Source organism: Serinus canaria, chromosome 3 (genome assembly GCF_022539315.1).
Source record: "Serinus canaria isolate serCan28SL12 chromosome 3, serCan2020, whole genome shotgun sequence".
Classification (NCBI taxonomy): Eukaryota; Metazoa; Chordata; class Aves; order Passeriformes; family Fringillidae; genus Serinus; species Serinus canaria.
The window spans coordinates 18,813,459-18,833,324 of NC_066316.1; the positions used below are offsets into that span (position 1 = coordinate 18,813,459).

Consider the following 19,866-nt stretch of genomic DNA (forward strand, 5'->3'; position numbering starts at 1 on the left):
TCTCTGAAGATATGAGGCATCCCTATTCTTGCCTCAAGCTGGGAAGTTTGATGTGGTATTTAAAAACTCTTTTGTATTTCTAAAGTTAAAGCTGTGCTGATAAAATGCCACACCAGTCCCTTCCCACATGGAAGTTGGGAACATTTGGATCTGAAATGCAGCTTATCCAACTCGTACCTAAGGAGTAACTGATAGAGAACAGGTCCAGCACAAGGCAGCTGGTGAGGGATCCCAGAACCAGGCACTGAGGTTGGGTAAGCACTGTCTCGCTGATCCCAGTCTAAGAAGACTCCTTGCCAATAAAACCAGAGACCTTTTGCAGAACTGCTTTCTTTGATCTTCTTGTCTTACTCCTGCTGGGGCAGCAGATTTGGAAAGCCAAATGCTGCACTTGTGTGCACCTATACCTTTTACACTCAGACTGTGTCCTTCAGGAAGCTCCAGGTGTATTTGCTGTTGAGAGCATGAGGTGGATCACAGCTGATCTTCCAGCAAGGCAAAAAGAGGGCACAGCATTTAGGAATCAGAGCAATTTCACACTGCTGGCAATCACTGGACAGAACACCATGTGCAAGCTGCCCTGATATATAAATATTAAATTGGCAGTGCCAATTTCATGGGAAAGCTGAACTAAAATTTGTCAGCTCTGTCTTCTGGAAAAGCTATGTGTGTTTTATGGAACATCTCTGGTTACACGGGGCAGTGAAAACCAGCTGCAATCTAGGGCAAAGTTAGCCATGAATAAATGGTGCCTGTAAAGCAGGAAGCTCTCCTAAGTACTTAATCTACTGTCTCACAGCATGACCTATATTTTTTCCATGGAACCTTCTGAAAAGGCAAAGGATTTTGTTTCATGACCAAGTTCACACATGACCTTAGGTTAGCATCACGATTACATTCCAGTTATGTATTTTTAAGAATAAATCGAGTACTTATAGACATTTATGGGTAAATTGAGCAGACACATAACCCCCTCCTCCCCAGATCAATTTTTGGTGAATTCCTGTAAAAGCTCCTGGACATCCATTTCTCAGCAATGCTAAAGCACCAATAGTTTCTGAACAGTGCAGTACCACTAAATCCATGCAATGCTAATTCGGAATTCACACCATGCTGAAGATGGAGCCTGTGTACCTTTAAACTGTTTTGCTACCTGCAGTAATGACTGTGCTTTTATAAAGGGCAAACAACAAGTATTTTAGTATGAGAACTGTTCAAGTAAGTTTTAATAGAGTGCACCAGTGAATCAAGATGACTTGCATCAGATTTGGTTCAATGAACATCAGATTAAAAAAAAAAAAAAAAAAAGGGGCTACAGTTCTTTCTTTCCAAACACCACCCTTTTTCTAAGGCAACAATACACGTCCATTTCCGAACATAACTTTTACATAGGAAAGCTACATCACAGTACAGTATGTAAAGTCCGTCTTGGTCAAGAAGCCATTAGAGAATGGCACATTTACTACACTTACAGCTTTCTAACTTAGGGTTACAGAGTTTACCACAGCTTTTTTTTTAATTTTTATTTTTTAAAGTGACGATTTTTTAATGAATTTTCTATTCTTCACAAGAGTGTGCAGATGGGGCCCATATGTTGATATTACAGTAATTACGACATTAAATAACATTGCACAACCAACCTCTATGGTTAATTCAGTACAAAAGAACAAGTATTAAAATGTACCAGTACTAGTGGTTTTACATAGTTTATAATCATTAATTATGAAGGAAAAAAAAGTGGAGCTGTTTTTTTTTTTTCCTTTTCTGTAGGCAAGTGCCTAATTACAAACCTGCACATTATAGGCATAATGATGTGGAATAAATACAAAAAATCTGGTAAAATATTAAACACAAACAGGTTACATGGGAACAAACTGTACAACCACAAAAGCATAAATCAACAATTTATCATTATAAACAATGTATGTTTAGCTGTAAAATATCATGTGGAATTGCATGTACTCTTTGGGGGCACATGTTCCAAAAGCCAAGCTAATTCCTGAGGTGGTATTATTAACTTACACAACTGGTCAACACTTCAGATTATCTTGTGCTATTAAACAGTCCCAATGTTAATAGATTTCCATAAAATGGAATTTGTAGTATTCTGAAGGCAGCAAATAAGTGATATTTTACACCAAGATATTAAAATGAAATTATTCCGGTTCTCCATTTTGGTGCTACATTTGTTAATGGGCCATGGGAATAAGCACTGGAATTTGCAGACAGAAATTACTCATGCCTGGTTTCTGTTCCCCCACAGCTCTGAGCCGGCCAAAGGCAGAACAAAGTTTCTAAACTGTAAGTGCTGACACTGTAAACATATTTGTCTCTTTTTTTCAACTAAACACTGTCCAATAACAAAGGTAAGAGCCAAAGATAAGCAGGAACAGTCTCATGTAGAACAAAAGCCAATTACTCATCGACTTTTGATTCAACTCATGAACTATTTTGAAATAATTAAAAATGGTCATGCTACAGTTGTGAAAACTAGTTTGTGCATTTGACTCAGGACACAAGTTTTTTAAAAAACTCATGGTAGAGGTAAGACTTATAAAACCCACCAAAAATGTAAATGATAGGGAAGAACTTTTCCAACTCAAAGCATCAAACATACATTTCTGTGCAGAAATCTAGACAACTATACAAGATCTGAATTTAAGCAGTCATCTTTTTATTATACAACTCTATGAACATAAAATGAACAGAATGCTCTATATACTTACCTGTACATGTGAACATAACTTCTTTAGCTACAGTTATTTAATATAGGTCATACTGGATTTAACTTTACAATTCTGAATAACTATGTATAACCTTATTGCAATAAGGGCAATTTCTACATGGGGAGTTTCACAGGCCAATCACATTAGGCGAAACCAGTACATTCAAAGTGTAGATCATGTATGAATCTTCCCTGATCCCAAAGAATTTAGGTTCTCTTTACAGCTTAAGCTCGTTTGCTATCTTGGATGCAATGTTCTTAAATGCGATAGAAGTCCCAGATATTCTCTTGAAGCGAACTCCATTGAGCGACAATCGTGGCAGTTTGCAGACTTCCATCTCCCACTGAACAAGGCTGTCTTGTCGTGCATCACCGTGGACACAGAAGAGCAAAAACCTCTCTTTTTGTTCGTAATCACAGTTATTGGCATCTAACACTTTCCGAATCTCTCTCATCATATCGTTCGGGTCCATAGAACTCGTGGTCTTCATGCTCCATGTGAAGCGCAAGGAGCGTGGCTTCGAATCTTTGCTATCCTCCTTCTCTCTGTCTTTAGGCTCCCCAGAAACGCTCCTGGAACAAGTGACACACAGCAAAATCAAAACCAGAGCAGTATAGGTGAGAGAGAGAGGAGAGAAATTCAGTTCTTGAACAGGGGTTTCTAAACTGCCATTGAGATGCCACAAGTCATGGGCAAGCTAATTCAGGGAGTGAGATGGACACTGCTGGAATAGCCCTGCCCCACTTGCTGCGTGCGGGTGCTCAGCAAAGCACCGTGCCACTGTAGTGGCACGCAGCAAAGCAAGTTTGGAAACCCCTGCTCTACAATGTTCTGATGACAACATATGCAATGGGAACTGCAGCAGACACACATTACTCTATACTGCTCCAAAGAAAGTGGAATCTATGTAAAAGCATGACTGAAGTTCTGCTGATTTCATGATCTGGAGCATGCCATACACCAACAAAACTGAAGTTGAGGGACACAATCCTGAAGCAGAAATCATATGGTAAAAGCAGCAGAAGAAGAAATCCCACCCTGCAATTCACAAGTCTTTAGTTAATTCCCTCCCTTGTTCTGCCTTCCCCCCCACCTCCTTTTGTGTTTGTTTAGATTTTTGACCTCTCTCTGTGTCAAAAGACCTTATAAAAAACATGTTTTATTTTAACTGATGAGGCAGATTTTGGACTGTAATTTGGCTGTGAACAGCCTGTTGATCACCATTTGAGTACATGGCCAGCAGCTTTTACAAGTAAGAAACAGCGATCAGTATTTTACAAATACAGAAAAACTATTTTATTTAATAAAGGACAAAATTGCAAGGGAGCAATTTCCAATTAATGCTCCCAGTCTCATGTTTCCTTATCAAATAGATTACTTGTTCCATTGCAGAAAACATTTTGAGAACCAGCACTAATTATTTTAAAGTAATTTCACAGTCAGCTGTTATCTGCTCTTGCCCCAGGTACTCCTGATGCTGAGGCCTCCCCATCCATCACTGGGGAAAGGTGCTGCTCGCATTTCAAGTCTATAAACTGTCATCATTATTCAGAGAGGAGTCAAAATAAGCACTTTTAATTCAACTTTGTGTGATCCCCAGAGAATCACATTGATATTAAGGGATAGAGCAGGGATAAGATCTCAAATGACTTTTTTAGCCCAAAACAGACACTGTAGGATGACAAAAAGCAGAGAGAGCTAAAGAATGAAAGCAAGAGCTGAAAGCAACTTTACACTTAATTTGAACACTCAGTCTCTTTTCCCTTTCCATAACCAATAATTTGACAGCTAAGATACTCTGAATTGAAAAGGGCTAACTTAGATAAATGCATTGTGCATTATATACAGTGTATCTGGGTAAGAATGTGCTGGGTTTTTTTAATAGAGGCTTTCTGTTTTGAAAACTAAATCAATACTTTCTGTAAGTGACCAGTTTAGAATGAATGCTGCAAACTGCAATGCCTGTTCATTAGAAAGCAGAAAAATAAAGAGGTATGCACTGTGCTTAAGCACACCAAAAGCTGAAACATGGCAAAAGAGCAGATATACTGGAAAATGAGCATATGAAGAATGTTTTATTGCTAACAAAGCATCTATAGATTTGTGTATAGAGGCTGCCACAGAAATTCAGTATCTGGCAGTCATCAACCCTTCTGTCTGAATGTCACTTGCTTTATTTCTCAGAGCAAGTGACATTCATTTCTCAGGGACTATAAGGTGTTTACTTATGGCAAGCAGCAGCTTCAGTAATGAGCACAGTATGTAAGTATAATAAAAATTTAATAGATACATACATACACACAAAGACACAAAGTATTTACACTGTCCACTGAAACCAAAAGTAAACACCATTAAATATTTGTAAGTCAAATCATGATTTTAAGTGCCTACAGGGGGTTTTATTATTCAAAGGAATATGCTTACACAAAGTTTTGTATTAAATACTTCGCAAGAAAGCAGAAATGAGGAATAAAAAGGACCTTGACAAGACCCCCTCCCCCCAAACAGAAAACATTTTTGAAATACAGAATATTTAAGCACTATTCTCTTTCACACCCTGATTTAAAAGGCTTTAAGAAATCACTTGATTTGAAAGACCTAGGAGCGAAGTATTAATAGTGACTCCTCACCTTGAGGTGTCAGTTCTGCCACTGGCTTCGCCTTCACTTGGATCCCTCAAAACAAAGTTAAGGTTGAGATTCAATGATAAAGTGAAAAATAAAAGTTAAGAAAACCTACACCTAGAACAATGTTAAATAGCTACCGACAAAAAAAAAAAAAAAAAAAAAAAGAATCAGTATAATAATGTTAAGCCTAATACTATTTAAAAGAATTTTTTCACAGCTGTAATTTTAGTTTCCCTTTATGACACCTTAGTTTTTTTCTGGCTCGGACATGTAATTGTTTAAATTTTTTTCCCCCAACTGATGGCAATATTAACGTGTTGTTCTGAACCTGCTGAAGACAGAGCAATGGCCACATGTAACTCCAGCAAGCACAGAGGAGCAGTTGGTCAAGGTGGTCCAGGAGGGCTCCACTCTGCACCCTTGTGGTTTAGGCCTTTTGTATCCCTGAAAGCACTTTGAGACAAGCCCATGTTTAAGCACACTCAAGCAATTAACAATAAGATGTGCCTAAGAGTTTGTGAGACCAAATGTTTGCAGCCCAGTTCAGGAAGGTTACTTCAACATCTGCTTAACTTTAAGCACATCAGCTGTTACACTGACTTGAATGAGATGACCAGAGAACAGAGAACGAGATTAAATGTATCTTTAACTTGCTGCATTAGAACTGTGCTTTGCAAGAAACTGTTTTATATGATGTCTTTTTAGTATGAAGCAACTTGTAATAAATTCCCAGATTGTGTAAGCCACGTAGGTATGTTCCTAGAGCTGCTGTACCAATATTTAGCACCCAATTTCGATTACACAATTAATGAAATACCTTCCAAACATTAATACTTTAGTAACTAACACCAGGGAAGTATCATTGATTCAAAATACTTCAATACCCTATTCACTAAGCATTCTCATTAGGCATTTATTTTGTATACTTACCAGAAAAGGCATTTACCCTTGTCAAAACTTAGTAAAATAAGTCTTTCATGACACCTTCTAGTAAAAGTATGCTTTAAATCATTATTTCCTGAACAGTACAGAAGTTAAAAGTTATGTGATCCAAGTCAAAGAACAGTAAAAAAATAACCCCTTGAACCTCCACCCAGGTAAAAATCAGCCACTAAGTCTTAAACAACCCAAATACAAAAAAAAAAAAAAAAAAAAACAAACCAAAAAACCAAAAACAAACCAACAAAAAACCCCCACTAACAAAGCAAATAGACACCCTGCAATGCCATGACAAAATATATTTTTAACATTATAAAACATACTAGGAATTTGTATAAAATCTTCTATACTAAGATAAACTTAAAATATATAAAGTTAGGTTATCTTAATTCTAAACACATAGTTTAAAATATTATTTAAATATTTTAAGATAATGAAAACATTATTTCTTTGATCTAACTCTTAAAAACAAAGTCAAGATACCATTCCTTGCAAAAAACAAGGAGCTATAACACAAAAAAAGTAGCCTGTACTCTTGAAGTTGATTAGTTAGTCAACAGAAAATACCTTTCTTCCTCTTTAGAAATCTACACCGACAATAGTTAACTAGCTTTGCTGTAATACTTTTTTGCTCTTTAAAATCAGAGAACAATTCTCTCCTTACAACTATATAAGTGCTGGAGATATCACTAATGGAGGATTACAGTCCTGTATGTTCAGGTTTCTGGAAAAAGAAAATAATTCACACACTTTTTTCTTTTTAGGTCTTCATAGGAGGTATTACTAGACACACACTGATGCACTTTCAGCTCATCAGGTGAAATTAATAGATAAATCACTGGTAGAAAGAGGCAAAATGAAAATTAAGTCCCCTTTTGAAAAAGCTCTTGTGACTGCTAAGTCAACAGTCACTTGATCTTGAACAGCGTATTTGAAAACCTTTCTCAGCACCTCTCCTCACCAGATTATTAGTGATAGCATCATCACAGGAATGAATGCAGATGCAGGATGTGCGGATTTTCTTCTTTCAGAAACCTGAACTCACATTTGAAGAAGCTGCTGACATAATAAAACAGGCTGTATGATACTGAAATACTATTATTTTTCCACTTCCAGATTTCTGCCTGCTTCTAACTTCTCATTTATTCACAGATTTTAGAATTACCTGAAATAACTACACCTACTCCTTTTAAGCACAGCAATAAAAAGATTGTAAATATCATTCTTGCAACAAACTGCAGCCAATTAAAAAAGTAAAATATTGTTAGCATTAAATAATTACTTATTTTGAAGTCACTCTTTTCAGTATTTAAATGAATTTGATTTTACTTTAATTGTATCACAGCCGTGAAACAAGGGTAAAAGCCCCTTCTGACCAGCATTCTCTTGTTCCTTTAAGATAAAGAAGAAGAATAGCTGGTCAAACAATGGTTACAATATACACACAGAATTGAAACAAGGCAGATTCTGGAAGGAACAGACAAATCAAGCAGCAGCCTAACTAAATTTTTATTTCCTTCAGAGTTAAACTGGAAATTGTCAAAGACTTAGCATTTAAAGTGCTGCTTCCAGGCTGGGCTTTTGTAATTCTTTTTTCTCTTGAAACTCGAGGTACCAACCTGCGAACGAACTTGGAGGTGATCTTGCTGATGATGCCTGTGGACGTCCCTCTCCTGGCGTGCGCGAACGCCCCGGTCTCGTGCGAGGGCGAGGCGGGCGGGCCGTTGTAGGTAGCGTTGCGCCGCTCCCGCAGCTGCTCCCCGTGGAAAGTGCTGCGGCTGGAGCTGCCCCGGGGAAAGCGGGTCCGGTCTGGAGTGGTGGTGCTAATGCTATGAGCAGATGGGGAGGCAGCAGGCACTCTTTGACTTGCACTGCTGGGCAAACAGAAGCAGAAATAACGAGAAAGACCAGGCTAAAAGCCCTCCTACATGGCAACTGTTTCTCAAAGACAGGAAAGAAACCCCACTCTTGATTCTTTTAAACAACTGAATGTGGTACTGATTTGCTTTTAGGATTCATACTTGGTTTGATTTTACAATGAAATTATCTCTTGATTATATCTATCTCAAGTATTAGAACTGTTAAAAAAGTATACACAGATAACAGGACAAAAGGAAAAAGGTTAAAAAAGTCTGTAGTGAGATCTGAAAGTGTCCCCAGCTCTCTTCTGGAAAAATGTGCTCATTAACACCCTTAATGCACTCCCAAAAATCTTCACAGATATTTCTTAAGTCACAACCTGATGGAAATAAGTCTATAAAGCTATTCAAGCAGTTAATAGAAAGAACAACTATACCATGGTGCTTTCAGACAACGAGCTTAGCAACCTACAAATCAGAGAGGCTTACATTCCAGTATTTCATTTCAATTTATGGTGGCCTGTGTTGTACAGTCCCATCTAAAGTAATCAAATTTTTAACTACTTAAATTTCCGAGAAGTCTCTGGAGGGAGGCAGTCAAGGAATTTCTTTAACAGTATACAAACATGTGCCATGAACAAAATCAGGTTTAAACCATCATTTAATACCCACAATACTTGAGCAAGCTCCTGTTTAAAAGCAGAATACAATGTGGCAGTTTTGACTGGATTATAAGCACTCTGATGTCTGTCACAAACTGAACAAGAGCACAGCAAAAAATAAATGCCCACTAATCTGTTACCTTGGTCGGTAAGCTTCAGTACCATCTTTGATGGTCGGCAGTGTGACTTTGATAGGGTGACCAGAGGCAGACATAGACTTTTGATGCCGAGGGCGTGTAGAGACAGAGGCTACTGCGGAGCCTGCAGAGGATGTGCTGCTTGCAGACATTTCTGTCAGGCTTTTCCAAGGTAGCAAGGAAGCAGGGATGGACAAATGGGAAAAGAAAGGTTAGTGTAAAAACCTTTACAAAAAAGAGAGAAAAGGACTAATTTATTCTTTTAGAACTCAGCAATACTAAACAGAAGACTGAGTGACCAGGCTGCCTGAGTCAGCTAAAGTAAAGAATACAAAATGCTAAGAAAATTATGTGAATCCATAAAAAAATACTCCATATATGTTAAGTTAGACCTTTTCTTTCCTCCCATGATTAAAGCTTACACACACATTATTCAAAGTAATGAAGAAAGACTACAATGAATACCAGGACATAATAAAAAAATATTGAAAACGAAATTCACAAAGACTTAAAAAGATTGATTAAAAAGACTCTCCTTCTGTGAATACCCTTATTTGCAGTTAAAACAAACATCTGAAACATGAAACAATCGGAAATGCTGTCACACTATCACTTGGAAGTACTGGTTTTTAAAGGACCAATTTGTCGTCCTCTGGACAGTGTCCTCCAGACACTGCTGGGCTGAGTCAACCCTTTCAAAGTACAGTTCCTTCTATTAGTACTTTTATTTCTCCTTCCTTAAGTGGCAAGAAAGATGAAAGTAGTGGCAAAACTATTGTGCCATTAATTTTTAAAACAAAAATCAAATGAATTAAGGCAAAATGCAGCTTTGCCTCTACAAGCATAAGTGAAATTGCATTAATAATGTATTAGCAACTGGAGTTCCACAGCTAAATATCTGTAGCAAAGAGGTAAAGACTTCAGATAAATAATTTGACGGCACAAGACATTCAGCTGCACCAAATCCAAATTCAATGGCAACATAACATTTTGTAGGAAGGGCAAATAATATAACTCATAAGAAAATTCTTCCTAATTTTTCAGAATATGCTCAAAGAACTGAGCACAATATTCACTGCACTCATGAAAGGATCAATGATTAAGACTCTTTCAATACTATAGGAAAAAATAAACTGTAAAATGAAAAACTTTGGGAGAAGTCCCTTCTCTTTACAGTATTTTATGTATTAAATCTCTTGAAAGAAAAATATCTTTGTCAGATCAGAAAAAGTACTGTAATACATATTATAATGGTCTATCTAAAAAACATCTGTTATCTGGTTGGCTTTTTTTTTTTCAGAAAAGGATTTTTACTACCTTTGTTTAAACACTTGAAACTATACACAAAAAACTAAAAGTGTTTGGGAAAACACTTTTGAAAGCACTCATCCAATAATTAGAAATTAAAATGCTTTAAGGAAGTACACTAAAAAGAAGAAAACTAATTTTAAGTGCTTAATTAAATAGTTGTCTTTCATGTGTTCCACAGCTCATAATTTTACTGTAAATGAACAATCCAATAGTTCTTATTTCCAAAATTTTATTAATGATTAAAAAATTCAAACATTATGACAGAAAACAAAAGAAAACTAGTTTACTAGATTATGCTACTTCGTGCTATGAGTTTTTTATTCATTTTACAGTAACTGTTGTATTTGAATAGCTTGAAAAGCATCAGAGTAAGAGCTGTTACTTGAGTCTAAATTTTAAAAATCGAGTTTTTATTACTCTCCATTAAAGCCAGTATTTCATTTTTCAGTCAAGTACAGGGGTTAAATAACACCAAGGATGAACAAAAGATTTTTAAGAAGACTAACTGGCAGTGTTAAATACAATACTACTTAACAAAACATACTAAACTGAGCTTCATTGTCATCCCATAAATAGACACAAACCGGTCACCATCACCATGAAAATACTACTTAGGCCAAAAACTTATATTGAAAGCAATCAACAAATTTTAACCATTTCAGCTTTTTGAGTGGTTAGGGGGAAATGATAAAAGGATCAGGCTACACTGTCAGAGTTGTCCATCCGAACCTCTCCACAGCACAATTGCGCACTTAGCAATTAGTTGTTAGCACAGTTACTTCCTCCTGTGTTGGAAGATAACCCTCAGTAATCAACATGTCCATAAAAAGAAGCAAAGGCCGACTGACACATTTAACTTAAAAATTCATGGCAAACAAAGAAGCAGCAGTGGAAGATAAAAACATACACTTGGATTTTATGTATTTCCCACTATGATTCATAGTGGTATTTTGCATAACCTGCTTCTTCTGTGCCTCTGTTCTTGTACCCAAACTAATAAACAAGGAAAGTTGAACAATACCTGTTGTCCTTCCCATTCTGTATTGCAGAATAGCGATCTGAAGAACGTTCACAAACATAAGTATTCCTCCTTGTCATTCCACTACCAGAAAATACATTATTCTAGAAGAGAATTAAGATTAAAGTTAAATTAAATACTTTCTACAGTATATATATTGGGCAAAAATCTAAGCAAATCAAAACAGTGTTTCAGCCACTTATGTATATTGTTAATGCATTCAAATGTACTGAGTCAATCTGTCAACACAAATCAGTTATATCATCAGCTGTTTTTTCCAACAGCTCATTCACCATCTCATTACTGCACCACTGAGAATACACTGAGAGAATGCAAGGAAGTTTAATTTTGCTGACACATGCTTTACTAAGTATTATTATGCAATTCCCACATATTGTGTTCCTGTATTATTTGTTGCTGAGATCAAACAAACCGGGATCCCAGAGAGAGAACACACCTATGGCTGGCTGAAAGGTTTTCCTGCACAGCGTAATTTTCCAACAAGGGCTCTGGTTTGTTGCCCCTGCCAAAAGAACTTTCAAGAGGAAAATAGGAATACTATCAATCTATGTCAGTCAACCCTGAAATTATGATGCAAATAACACGGCAAACATTTCTTGTTGCAAAAATACGATGGTATTTCTTTCTGTTACTAATTTCAGTTTGGACAGACTTCCTAAAATAAGCACAAACATACTCTCCATCCCTACCAAGCACAGGTTAGCTGCTGAAGGCTTAGCTTGAGTACACGACATACAATTCTCACTTTTCAATAACGACATACTGAATTTGGGGTGGGAGAGGTTGCACTGCGCTAGCATTACATTCTGATGCCTGCTGGCAAAAGATTTCAAATACCCTAGACTTAGGTACTGTAGGACATCATGAACTCTGAAAAATTTACTATGTTTAGGTCTATCTCACCTACAGTTTTTCAGCATTAATATGACCCCACAAAGACCACTTAATAAACTGTTTTAAGGCCTGTAAGGAAGATTACCTGCAATAATTATTTCTGAAATTAAACTCTCCTGAGTTACACAAATATGACTGAAGGTCGTAAATATGTTCTCAAGAACTTCTGCCTTTCGGAAGGTAACATCACGTTACTCCCAAAGTCACACAAAATTATTAAATTACCCACATTAAATTAGCTTTTTTCACTTTAAATGTGTGAGTTTTAAACAAAAATATTCACTAGCTGTGCAAGCTACTCAACCTTGAACTACTGTTGTAATATCAGACACCAATATTCCCTAATCATGCCCATCACAAAGCCTTTTAAAGTCCCCAATATAGTAACAGAGCTAAAAATGCACAAATATTGAAGTTGCCATTAGCAAGTAAATCAATTTCTCATTCTTCACAGCAGAATTAATTAGTTCTCACAAACCAGAGAAATGCTTGTGACATATCAGCTTGTACCACACATGACTCTAATCAGCTTTGGGGCAAGACATTTTGGAAAAGCTCAGATATGAAATCTAACCTTAGAAGACTCAAAGTTCCTGCATGCAATCCACAAAACCATAATTTCAAAGACTTTTGAGGGGGTGGGGAGACAACAACATTATTTAAAAAAAAATAAAAATTAAAGCATGTGCACAGATGTATTACAGACACAGCCTGCAGAACATTAGGAGTTAAATGAATTTCAGCATTTATTTTGCTTTCAGAAAACCCTAATAGAAATGCACATCATCTTTCCAGAATATCCAAGATGGGGAGCACGCAGAATCCCAAAGGACAATGAGAATTCCTGCTGCCAGTCTAGTGTACTAAAAGATGGCAATAGTTTTTGTATTTAATAGACCATGTCTCCTAAATAGCACAAAGTATACTTGAATCTTAAATCATGATTCATGCATATTTTTTGCTCCTCACATGAACTCCTGCTCCTAAGTAGCTGTTTTAAACACCATGCAGTGTTTAAATTTCTTCACTGTGAATCCTAAACATCAATCCTACTGCACGTGAATTACCAAAAGGCAAACTAGATGCTTACACAGTAGAAGAGACAGACTCTCCAATTTAGAACAAAGGTGTTTGAGGCAGTAATATGATAGCAGTTTACAGAATTGTGAACATTGTAACAGAAGCATTAAAAAATTCTTAATTTGCTAGTTCAGTTTCTTAATACAACAGCCAGCTTGTAAATCATATTAGCAGGCACACGCACCAGGGAACAAATGGGTTGTTCCCCCTCATCTCACTCCATTTCTGAATTCCACAATTAAATGGTTTCAGAGAACCCAAAAGCCAAATTTACAGAGAAAGTTCAAGAGAGATATTATGTAGGATTAATCAGATGAAACTCCTGAATCAGAAGTCCCTTGACTTCCTTGTAGATAGACAAGCATTAGAAACCAGAAAAAGAGCACTCCATATTGGCTCCGTTCTTATGTGCTTTCCTTAAATATCCAGTATTTTTCTTGACTGAAACTGAAGTTTGCCCAAGTGCAGACATTCTCATGTTTACTGTTATGTTAGTGTTAGAAAAGTAAAGTTGGGGGGGAAGGGAAAGGTTTTTTTTAAAAGGCATATACTGTAGCCTATTTCTGTCTGCCAGTAAAAGTTACCAGAAATAGACTTGGTGGCTTATTCAGTACCCATTATGTCTACAGTAATCTTGTGCTTCACATTTTGTTTAAATAAGGAAAAATAAATATAACAAGCCAAAAGCACACCCAACTCACACTGGTAACTGCACTTGACTTCTTTCTTTCTGGACCCACAAGTGGACTTGCAGCCATCTCTCCTTTGGATCCCACTGTAGTGCTGCCGAGTTTGCGTGAGACATCCTTGTCCCAGTCCTCTTTCTGCTCACTTTCTACACTGTTTGCCTGAGACCTTTTCGTGTATGACACAGCAGGAGGAATTGAGGGGCCAACTGCCAAATAAAAATAGAATTAATAAATACCTAAAAATAATCACTGCATTTTTCTTGGCCAAAGTAGTCTAAATATAATTCCCTGAGTCCAAAAAAAGCATTTGAACAACTCTGATGACGAACTCAGCACACAGACCAACCTACTAAATTGAGCTGTGACAGCCTGTGTTCTTTTTACCCACTCTCTCTTCACTTCCAATTTCCAGTTCAGAATTACTTCCTATTTCACATCAATATGTAAAACCTAGAAGAGCATTTTAATTCTCATTTTAAATCCATGCAATTTGTACAGTATTATGAAAAAAGGAATTAAATTATATTATTCAATTTTTTTTAGTACTTTTTGCTGTATACCTTTTCCTCTAAATACTATGAAATATTATTTTCCCCTGAAAACCCTAGGCCTACTTGACTTATAAGCATGTTTATACTTGAAAAATATCACAGTTCTTTTCCCCTCATCATTCTTTAAAATGTTTTGGGAAAACTCCTCCATCATCAGACTTTTACATTCCTTTGAAATAAAATCATATCAGCTGACAAAATGCAGAAAACAGTAATGTAAATTAGGCAGAAAAAAGGGCAAAACATTTTAGAAATATTTATAGCAAATTGACAGCTGAGGAAAAAAATAATCTTTCATTTAATGTTTTAAATATGTATTATTTTTTGATAGAAGCATCTTCACCTGAAAATGTTTCCTCAATACTTGATAAATTTGTTGTCTCTTAGAAACAAACAATTTGGCCCCATAGCCAAATATAACGATAAAATAATTGGTTTGCTACCCTTGGGGTTATCCAGAGCAATAGCTGCCATTAGTTCCTAAACACAAAACACCCTCAGTGTCTCATTTAGTGAGTCAACCAAGTAACAAGTCCAAAGAATTACATCTGTGAGGTGCACGGATCCAGATTTACCACGGAAACCTTCACACAGACACATGTCACGATGAGCTACACAACAAATGCACAGAGTGGGGGTCCTGCCAGGCTCACAAAACCCTGCCCATTCCCACTAAGCTGTGTCTGTAACTTGGAGTGCCATCCCCACCGTGGTCGCTGAACCGCCGCTGTTTCTGGTTGGTGGAGATGCTCCGCTGGACCTTCAGGTGAGCAGGGGACTGTACCGAGCTGTTGTTAAGGTCGCTGCTGGGGCGAGACCTTTGACCCAAGTTGCTGCTGGACAAGGAATCACCTGCTTCAAACTACAAGGAAAACAGGTTTTCAAAGCATAAACAAAATTCAACACCACTGATACTTCTATAGCATTATAAAGCAAAAAGCTGCAATCAAATGTGCTTTTTTAAAATTTAACACTGTATCCAGAGTTGAATATTCTTCAAGATTAGTTTTATCACTTCATTTCTGTTTAATGTGCTTCAAAAATACATACCTAATGCTACATAGTTAATGAATGCTCAAAACAAAATTACAAGAATCTTGAGAGAAACAAAAATGGTGCTATTTTAAAACCGAAGACATAGCGTGGCTTTCCCTGCCTTTTTAAATTTTATTTTTAATCCTACGAGTATTCATAGCTCCAGAACAATTTTAAAATGGACTGGACTGAATCAGAAGGACTAAAAAAGCAAGTACTGACTAAAGGATCCTTTATGTCTTTCAAAACATCTTTATAAGGTGTGTATCACAGCCACTGATTTATTCGTCTTTAAGAAGCAGAAATTCTATGTAAATACAGAGGAAAAGACAAACATCCTCTTTCAAGCAATTTGAGCCAAAATTATTTTAGACTGATTCCCTCCATGCTCTGCCATCAGAAGGGAATTCTGGCTCAGAAATGTGAGAAAAAGCACTCAAGGATGCACATATCAGATCTACACTTGCTTGGAATTGAAGGAAGGCCAATGAAGCAGCAGGGAAAAAAATTCCTTCAAAAAGAAAGCCTTGGTCTCTGATTTCTTGAAAAATCCATGTGGTCCAAAAGATGTACAGATCCTTCTAGTTCCAAAACAATCACAAGATTTTCTGCCACAAATTCATTAATTACTACAATGCAATAACTTACTGAATAATTCAATATACTATAAAACAGGATATGAGTGAGAAAGGATGAGCACATTTCTGAGAAATAAAGGATGTCACATCTGAGTAGCCAGAAAACTAATTGCTATTAACTCTTTCAGATTTTAACTGAAAACACACATGACAAGAAGAAAATTCAGCACTTATAAGTCATGACACTTCAGATTAACAGTCAGGTTTTTAAAAAAGCAACTCAACACATTTACAATCAAACATGAACATACTGGAGTATTTAATTTATTTCTTCATATGGGAACTAGCAAGATATCCAAAAGGATATGAAAAAGGAAAGACAATCATAAGTTATCAATCACAATTTAAACCAAAAAAGTTACAAAATAATTAATAAAAACATCATTCAACCCAGCAACATATAAAGGCCAAACCAGAAAATGTAAACAGCTCTTACTTCAGGTGGTTTTCTACCTAGGAGCAGGTAAGTGGCCATGACTTCATCATACTTTTGGTTTACTAAAGATTCATGGATTTCTTCTCTTGAAAAGCCCATTGTGACCATAATGTCTAAAAGTAAAAGAGCCAGATATATCAGCAGAATGTGTTTGGGTTTACTGACAACGTAAGAGCAGTGAAAACAAAAAAACAGCCTCATAATTTACAAGTAACTAAGATTTAAATCAACCCAGTGAGGTTTTTTTGCTGTGCAAAAATAGAAAATGCTACTAACTCCTCTCTTGTTATTTTCATCTTGAAAACTCCCAACTATATTATACAACTCTTAACTAATTTATAAAACATTCAATGTTATTCAAAAACAAATAAAGCACTGGCAAATAGAAACCATGAATAGCCACTGGGCCAAAACAGTAACTTTCTCTAACCACAGCGGACAAGAAGTATTGCCCTCATAAGAAAATCTGTGTCCTTCAGTCTGTTAAATTCTGTAGTCTTATTTATCTTTTGCTGTGTTTGTTTATTCAAACTAAATTTCAAGATTGATGTCAGCTCAGTGAAGACACAAAAGTAGTTATAAGGAGGCCATTGTAATGGAATTTCTCATTTAAATAAAAAGAATGCATTTTACTTGTATGATGAGATTGTAGGTCAAATTTCTAAGACTTTAGTTTGCCTTCCAAGATAAAACTGCCTGTGTGCACCAGATGCAACATCCTTCTGAAAGTCTTACCTATTCTTTTGGTGTCATTGAAATCTGGTTCAGGCTCAGTGTATGGCTTTAGTTCTTCTTCTTCATGACCAACATTCATCCACCGATCCTTCATGATTTGCTAAGAAAATAAAAGAGCTTTAGGCCAATATGCTCTTTACCATACCCCATTACACTTGTGCTAGCTTGTCTGATGAAAAGCAATTTAAAGTTCATAATAATCTGAATGATGCTCTTTCCTTCATACCTTTTCTCCTCATGTCTTATTCTTCTTTTATCTTTCACATCCTTATGTTCCCATAAGTTCATTCCTCCTATATACCATTCTCTATACAATCATCCTGCCTAAAATCTCAGAAAAAAAACCACTGAAAACCAAAATCTTTCATATTGTTCCTTCACTTCCATGTGCTCCTCTTGGTTAACATCCTAAGATGCTAATGCAATACCAGCTCTATCATGATAAAGAGCTCCTTTGAATAATAGCAAAGAAAGTGTTTAGAAACTAAGGTATAATTCAGGAAAGTGCTGATGCTTCTTACAGTCATTAGTTTCAAGATCATGATGCCAACTGGTCATATTTTCCTATGGATCTTCTCACTACACTTGATCTAAATATGTTTCCAAGTTTGGCTGGGGGGACAAACGCCTCTTAATTCTCTCTATAATACGTAGTTATTTACTTCAAAAATTTCTCCTGTCACCTTTGGAAAATTTCCTTCTCTTGTGGCCTGGATCTTTTTGTAGGCCTCCAAGATTGATTGTCCGGAATCCGTAACCATCACAATTTTTCCTTAAGAGCATATTTATCTTTAAACAGCTAAAATAATTTTTCTTCCTACAGCAACAGGCACACATGTCTCTTCAGGGACAGATGCTAATACTGCTCACTACACGGACCCAAGAACAAAACAAGTGGGAGCAATTCAAGTTTCCCACAGGCTCCAAATCTGCCTTGCAAAGACTGAATTAAGTTATTTCTCACAAAGAGCCAAAGACTTTATTTTCCATTGATATAATGAAATTCTTTGTATGTAGTGCTGCTGCCAAATTACAAACCCCAACAGCTGTACCCTTACAAGAACAATACAGAACTTTGTGCCAATTAACATTTTGCTGACAATAACACCTAAAGATTTGTTCTATCATGGAACTGATTTTTTGGCTTTTGAGGGGATAAAGAGGGATGGATGGTGAACACATACTCCTATACTGTATTTCTGACACACAGAGCATGAGTCTACTTGACAACAGACTTGGGTTAGGTATTTGTAGCCTTTCAGGAACAGGAGAGACTCCCCAAAGCACACTATGCACTCTCTGCAATCATAATTTTGTAAAGATACTGTTAAATAAATCTGAAGTTTAAGCACGATTAAGTGGATGACAGAAACCACTGCTCAAATTCTACCCCCCTTTCTTTATCCTTCTTGAATTAACCAGCAAGCCTGGAAATTCCCACTAACAGTTTCTCATGTCTCTTCAGCAGGTGGATCTATAGTTCAACGTAATCTGCTCTCTGTTTCCATCTACATTTCTGCTGGCTTCTGTCTTTTAAATACATGATCTCAGAGGAACACAGTTATTGTACAACTCTTAAACAGGCTCTTACAATTAAGCATTTTGAAGTGATGCAAACAATCCAATTCCAGGATCAATACAACATTTGTGTAAGTTCTGCTGGGCTTTGAGTCAGCTGATTAAAGAGCGGCAGCCTTGGTGAAAGTATTTAGAAATCTGACTCAAACTGTACTTCTTAAACATCAATCCAAACTAGATTTCAACCAACTAGATATTATTGATGAGTTTTCCCTCAATTTTCAAGAAAACTACTTAATAAAAATCTGGTCTGACTTAAGTCCTGTCTGTGTCAAAATTATTTTGCTTTATTACACTCTGTAAGCATAAATCTGCTCTGGAAAAATTTCAGAGCAGCACTATGCAAAATAATTAAAGACTGGGGCAGAGGGAAAGAGGAATATGTTGAAAACCTGACAGTTAAGAAACATTTTCTGACAGTACATTTTTCCCATCTCTTCCTGGGAATATTTACTGGTTTATAACAACATTCTCTTGTTTCAAAAATGTTTCTTCTCAGCTGCAACCATGAAAAAGTCTAGAGGAAGCATTTTAATAAAGATTTGCCTGGTCCTTACCAGAGGACAAGGGCTAAACCTAACCCATATGGTGCTGGTCCTCTGTGGATCTCAGCTTTGATGTCACTGACAAACATCCTTTTGGATGGTCTGCCAAAAACATTGAAATTGAGAGCTGTACAGCTGGGACTGAGCAAATAATCAGAAAGCAAAGCAGAAAAAAAATCCCCCCATACACCTAAGATTATATTGTTTTTCCACTTTTAGAAGCTCTCAACAAATTTATACTTTCATTCTAAACATGTATTTTTAGAAGTGTTCAGACAGAAATTTCTTTTCAAACCACACATCACACTTTTTAATTCAGCAAATGGGATTTCAGGAATATCCCATCGATAAAAAAAAAGTTGTGATGCTTCTCTCCCCCTCAGGT

General features: G+C 36.5%; 1 protein-coding gene across 3 annotated transcripts in view; it reads right to left on the bottom strand.

The window, feature by feature from the left end:
- Nucleotides 1–2,653: 2,653 nt before the first annotated feature.
- MARK1 (microtubule affinity regulating kinase 1) overlaps nt 2,654–19,866 on the bottom strand; it is a 55,800-nt gene continuing 38,587 nt past the window's right edge. For 2 of the 3 annotated variants that reach the window (XM_030236249.2, XM_030236251.2), the window contains 9 exons: nt 17,359–17,458; nt 16,624–16,736; nt 15,223–15,376; nt 13,976–14,169; nt 11,283–11,383; nt 8,954–9,112; nt 7,912–8,166; nt 5,357–5,401; nt 2,654–3,298 (listed from right to left, as the gene is read on the bottom strand). In XM_030236249.2, the coding sequence (XP_030092109.1) occupies nt 2,944–3,298; nt 5,357–5,401; nt 7,912–8,166; nt 8,954–9,112; nt 11,283–11,383; nt 13,976–14,169; nt 15,223–15,376; nt 16,624–16,736; nt 17,359–17,458 (1,476 nt within the window). In that variant the 3' untranslated portion in view covers nt 2,654–2,943. The remainder of the gene's footprint in view (nt 3,299–5,356; nt 5,402–7,911; nt 8,167–8,953; nt 9,113–11,282; nt 11,384–13,975; nt 14,170–15,222; nt 15,377–16,623; nt 16,737–17,358; nt 17,459–19,866) is intronic. The other variant, XM_030236250.2, reaches the window with a different exon arrangement.